Genomic DNA, 5,848 nt, shown 5'->3' with positions numbered 1-5,848 from the left:
TAATGACATGGCCCTTTATTTTCTATTTTCGTTTTTTCCTCCCCCCTTTAAAAAAATCGTAACTCCTTTATTTATCCATCGACGTCGCTGTATGAGGGCTTGTTTTTTGCACAACGAGTTGTATTTTTTAATGGTGCCATTTAATGTACCATATAATGTACTGAAAAACTTTCTAAGTGGAGTAAAATAAAAAAAAACTACATTCCGCCATCTTTCAGTTTGTCTTGTTTCTACGGCGCACAAACTGCAACAAAAACGAGATGATAACTTTAATTCTATGGGTCAGTACAATTGCTAGGATATCAAACTTGTATAGTTTTTTTTTTTTTACTGTACTGCTTTTTTTTTTACAAAGACATTTAATTTTTAAAATAATTTTCGGCCGCCATCTTCTGCGCGCAATAACCTTCTATTTTTCCGCCGACGTAGTTGTTTAAGAGCTCATTTTTCGGAATACATATGACTTTTTGATTGCTTTTTATTGCGTTTTTTTCTGGGAGACAGGGTAACTGAAAAAGTGCATTCCTGGCGTTCTTTATTTTTTTATTCGGACGACGTTCACCATGTGTTGTAAATAATGTGCTACTTTGATAGATCGGACTTTTACGGATGCGGCAATACAAAATATGTATGTTTCTTTTTTATGATTTTGATTTTTTAATTACAGATATGGCAAAAGTGGGGTGATTTAAACTTTTATTACTTTTTTTTTTTTTACAATTAATAAAACTTTATTAATCTTATTTTCCCTGGGGGACTACAACCAGCGATACTTTGATCACTCCTGCAGTATGACATAATGCTATAGCATTACGTCACACTGCGATTTGACAGCAGTCTATCAAGCCACCCCACGGGGATGGCTTGATAGGCAGTCTCCTAAGGCAGCCCTGGGGCCTTTCAGAAGGCCCCCGACTGCCATTACACCTGCACAGCTCCCCAGACCTCACCGCAGGTGGGCTGTACGGGATTTAAATGCCACTGTCAGAATTGCAGCTATTGCTCGAGGGTATCAGCTGTAATAAACAGCTGATGCTTGCTCTGTATGAAGAGAGGTTGCCCCACAACCTCTCTTCATACATACCCCGACGCTCCAGGATGTAAATGTATGTCCTGGAGCGGGAAGGGGTTAAAGGGAATCTGTCATGTCCCTGAAGCACCATAAACTAAGTTACAGTCATGTTTGGGGATGTGATAGGGAGTTGGGTAATGTATTTTTATACTCACCTGCTCTTTGGATCCAGCGGTGTCCACCTCTTAAGTTTGTGCTGGCACTGCAAGTCCGACTCTATTCACAATGAGAGCATGCATGGGACTTTGAAAAGAGTCAGATTTGCAGTGTCGGCGTGATCTTCAGAGAAGGACACCGCTGGATCCAAGGGCAGGTGAGTACAAAGAAATACCTCACTTGGCTCCCTGTCCCATCCCCTAACAGGGCCATAGCTTTGTTTCTAGTGCTGTTGGGATGTGACTGGCTCCCTTTAAAGTCGGACAACCCCTTTAATAAGTTTTTGATCTTTAAGTTTAGTTGTAGTGTAAGAGAATTGAGTCATTGTAAAGCTATTTGCCTTGCCAGGAAATAAATGTTTTCATGTGGTTAGTGTAGATCCCCTGTTGATACTGACTTACATATCAAGCCTCAGCTCCTCACTGGAGGGTCGCTTTAAATATTATTAAACATAGTGTTATAATTTTGACACAAAAAACACACAAAAATATGATCTATTTAACGGTTTATTTGAAAAACAACAAAAATTGATGATTTCCATAAAAATTCTTCTTTTACAGACATAAATATAAAGATGTATTAGACATCAAGCAGGATAATCTGTCAGTCAGGAGGAGTTCAGTTCTTTCTCTCCCTCTGGGTTCTTGCTCTGGATCTTTTGTTGTCCATCTTCTGGGCTTTGGGTAACATTGATAGAAATAGGCCTTTCTTCAGCAGCGGGCAGCACCAGTCTGGGAGCCTGAAGGCGGAGCTGGCCATCCTTGGACAGGGAGCACAGGATGTCCTCGGGGTTGACGTCCTGCGGGAGCTCAGCTTCTCTTCTCCACTCTCTATACTCGTGGAAATAGCCGCCATTCTCTGAAGACTTCTTGTCATGTTTTTCGGAGACAATGAGTCTCCTGCCTTCTGTTTTCACTGTCAGCTCCTCAGGAGTAAAGCCTTTGACTTCTAGGGTGAGATCAAAGTTGTCTTTCCCCTCCTTGTCTGTGGTGGAAGTGTTTCGGTCAGAGTCCACAGAACTCCTGTTCAGATGGTCTCTCTGCTCCATGTCCCGGGCCAGAAGCTGGTTGACACAGTTCATTCTTCTCTCCAGGCTCTTCATCATGTGCATCATGTCATCTTCCAGCAGGTCAGCCATGAGTCGTGTACCTGACCGGGGACTGAGGGCGGCCTCCCTGCAGACACACAGAGGGCTGTACGATGGCTGCAGGAGTCTCACAGGAAACATCTTGAGTTGATGTTGCTGAAGCTTCTTGTCTTGGTTGAGTTGGAGACAATGTCTCAGCGTCTGCTTTCTTGCTGCTCAGTTCTGCAGGCCGTCCCAGCTCAGCTTCTTATATACTCATTGCTGTGTGTTCTGGTGTCTTCCTGACACTTCCATGTGCTCTCCGTATATGGAGTGTAAGGGAGGGGACTGGCATACAAACACTGAATCATACATGAGGGCAGAGGAGGTGCCAGCAACTTCCAGCATGGACAAGAAAAGTGAGGTGGCAGGGGGGGCGAGGAGGAGAGTGACTGCTGGAGAGTTCTACATCATTCACGCTTGTGCTCGTTATGGCACTTATGTTATTATGAAGGATATACATTACAGATCTTTAAGGCAGAGCCTGGAGAGGAGAATGCAGTGTGTCAGCCAGCTTCTGGCCAGCTTCAGACCATCTGAACAGGAGTTCTGTGGACTGTGACAAACTTTTCCAACACAGTCAAAGAGGGGAAGTATAACTTTGATCTCACCCTGGATGTCAGAAGCTGTACTTCTGAGGAGCTGACAGTGAAAACAGAAGGCATAATGAATAATATGTTTAATGATATTTAAGGCGACCCTCCAGTGAAGAGTTCAGGCGTGATATGTAAGACAGTACCTACATGTACACTAAACACATGAATACTCCTTTTCCCTGGTAAGGCAAAGCTTACAATGCCTAAATTCTCTTACACTACACCGAAATCTAAAAATGAAAAACGTCCTAAATGGGTTGTCGCACTTTAAAGGGGACCTGTCACGTCCCAACGGCACCATAAACAAACACATGGTCCTGTTAACCTCGTTTTTCCATTTTTGTTTTTTCCTCTCGCCTTTTAAAAAAATCTTAGCCCTTGTATTTATCCATCGGCATAGCTGTATGAGTTATTTGCGGGACAAATTGTATTTTTCAAAAAGTACTATTTAATGTACCATATAATGGTAGCGCTTCCTGGAGGCGGGGATTTTCTAATCCCTGACCAGCAGAGATGCCTGAAGACAACTGCTGGGGACCGGGGAGAAGATGCGGCGGAGCTAATAGCGCTTCTTAGGTGATGTATATGGGTTTTTTTTCGAGGTAGGGGTTATATTTCAAGCCCTTACCTGAAAATTCTTGAACGTAGTGCTACAAAGCTGCGCGACTTTGTAGCACCACAAATGACTTTATAACAATACAAAATCGCAATATCACTGGGAGAAAACGCAGCGATATCGCATGGATCACCATTTTCTTGTGGCGATTTTGCGTCACCCATGTGAAACAAGCCTTAAGGAGAATTTATATTATCCCCAATTATGTCATTCTTCATTGGGGTTTCCTACATAAATACAGTAGAGAAGAAGGAATTTAGTAAATTGGCCTTTTCCTCATCCACCTCCTCGATTACATCACATTCAGTTTTAAGATTCTAATTAGGTAATTGAAAGATTTCTTGGGTTATTTTTACTTTCTTTGGTAATTTCCTCTCTTTCAGTCTGTACTTTCTTTATTCGCCTTTTAAGCCACGCATATAAACAATGTTTGGAACGCCTCGTCACTACATTCTTACTTTAGTCATTTAGATGTTGACTATTATTTTTTGCATCATTACAGTTACATAAACTATGTTGGTTTTCTCCTATTTCTAACTTGTTTATCCCATTAAGTATATGTCTTTCACAGGACCTATTTAAGATGATAAATCCCCATATCCACCCATGGCAGCCTTAGAGATGTCCACTTTGTATATGTATATTTTTTTTATCAGTTACTTCTTCTAAAACAACATAAGTGCCATAACGAGCACAAGCGTGAATGATGTAGAACTCTCCAGCAGTCACTTTACTCCTCGCCCCCCCCTGCCACCTCACTTTTCTTGTCCATGCTGGAAGTTGCTGGCACCTCCTCTGCCCTCATGTATGATTCAGTGTTTGTATGTCAGTCCCCTCCCTTACACTCCATATACGGAGAGCACATGGAAGTGTCAGGAAGACACCAGAACACACAGCAATGAGTATATAAGAAGCTGAGCTGGGACGGCCTGCAGAACTGAGCAGCAAGAAAGCAGACGCTGACACATTGTCTCCAACTCAACCAAGACAAGAAGCTTCAGCAACATCAACTCAAGATGTTTCCTGTGAGACTCCTGCAGCCATCATACAGCCCTCTGTGTGTCTGCAGGGAGGCCGCCCTCAGTCCCTGGTCAGGTACACGACTCATGGTTGACCTGCTGGAAGATGACATGATGCACATGATGAAGAGCATGGAGAGGAGAATGCAGTGTGTCAGCCAGCTTCTGGCCCGGGACATGGAGCAGGGAGACCATCTGAACAGGAGTTCTGTGGACTCTGACCGAAATACTTCCACCACAGACAAAGAGGGGAAGGAGAACTTTGATCTCACCCTAGAAGTCAGAGGCTTTACTCCTGAGGAGCTGACAGTGAAAACAGAAGGCAGGAGACTCATTGTCTCCGGAAAACATGACAAGAAGAAGACTTCAGAGAATGGCGGCTATTTCCACGAGTATAGAGAGTGGAGAAGAGAAGCTGAGCTCCCGCAGGACGTCAACCCTGAGGACATCCTGTGCTCCCTGTCCAAGGATGGCCAGCTCCGCTTTCAGGCTCCTAGACTGGCGCTGCCCGCTGCTGAAGAAAGGCCTATTTCTATCAATGTTACCCAAAGCCCAGAAGATGGACAACAAAACCACCAGGAGATCCAGAGCAACAACCCAGAGGGAGAGAAAGAACTGAACTCCTCATGAATGCATGTGGACAGATAATTTTTAATGTAAATTATAATGCATTATTTTGCAATCATATTTTTTTTCATTTTTCCAATAAACAGTTAAACATTTTATTTTGTCTTTATTGTTGGATTGATAAAAATATAGATTTTTTTAGACCATCAGAGTTAAAAGCTGCCACTATAAAGTGCTATTACTTAAAGGGATTATGACAAATTAAAAAGTCATCCCATATGCAAAAGATAAGGAATAACTTTGTGATCGCTGGGGTCCAATTTTCAAGACCTCTACCACGTGGTAACATAGTATGTTAGGCTGAAAGAAGACAATGTCCATCTAGCTCAGCCTGTTTTCCCTCTCCACCTTGGCTATCCAGAGGAAGGCAAAAAAAATAGTGAGGCAGAAGTCAATTTAGCCCATTTGGGGGGAAAAATTGCTTCACGACTCCATAATGGCAGTCAGAATAATTCCTGATTCAACGTCTGAAAGTTCCTACCTGACTGCAACACCCGATTCAAAAACCCTGCTGGTTATTTAATGTCTCTATCGTGTAATATCATAGCGCTCTAGAAAGACATCTAGTCCTTCTTAAACTCCTCCATTGATTTTGCCATCACCACTTCCTCAGGCAGAGAGTTCTACAGTCTCATT

General features: G+C 42.8%; 2 protein-coding genes across 2 annotated transcripts; one reads left to right on the top strand and one right to left on the bottom strand.

Moving 5' to 3' along the window:
- Positions 1 to 1,721: 1,721 nt before the first annotated feature.
- LOC136587648 (heat shock protein 30C-like) lies at positions 1,722 to 2,554 on the bottom strand. The gene has a single exon (XM_066586359.1). The coding sequence runs from the start codon at positions 2,454 to 2,456 to the stop codon at positions 1,836 to 1,838; it is 621 nt and encodes a 206-aa protein (XP_066442456.1). The 5' UTR covers positions 2,457 to 2,554; the 3' UTR covers positions 1,722 to 1,835.
- A 1,891-nt stretch (positions 2,555 to 4,445) lies between these two features.
- Positions 4,446 to 5,283, top strand: LOC136587691 (heat shock protein 30C-like). The gene has a single exon (XM_066586416.1). It carries the CDS (start codon positions 4,583 to 4,585, stop codon positions 5,213 to 5,215), a length of 633 nt encoding a protein of 210 aa, XP_066442513.1. The 5' UTR covers positions 4,446 to 4,582; the 3' UTR covers positions 5,216 to 5,283.
- The last annotated feature ends 565 nt before the right edge of the window (positions 5,284 to 5,848 follow it).

Source organism: Eleutherodactylus coqui, chromosome 13, assembly GCF_035609145.1.
Source record: "Eleutherodactylus coqui strain aEleCoq1 chromosome 13, aEleCoq1.hap1, whole genome shotgun sequence".
Classification (NCBI taxonomy): Eukaryota; Metazoa; Chordata; class Amphibia; order Anura; family Eleutherodactylidae; genus Eleutherodactylus; species Eleutherodactylus coqui.
Note: the sequence above shows the minus strand (reverse complement) of the source record. Positions and strands in the feature narration are given on the sequence as shown.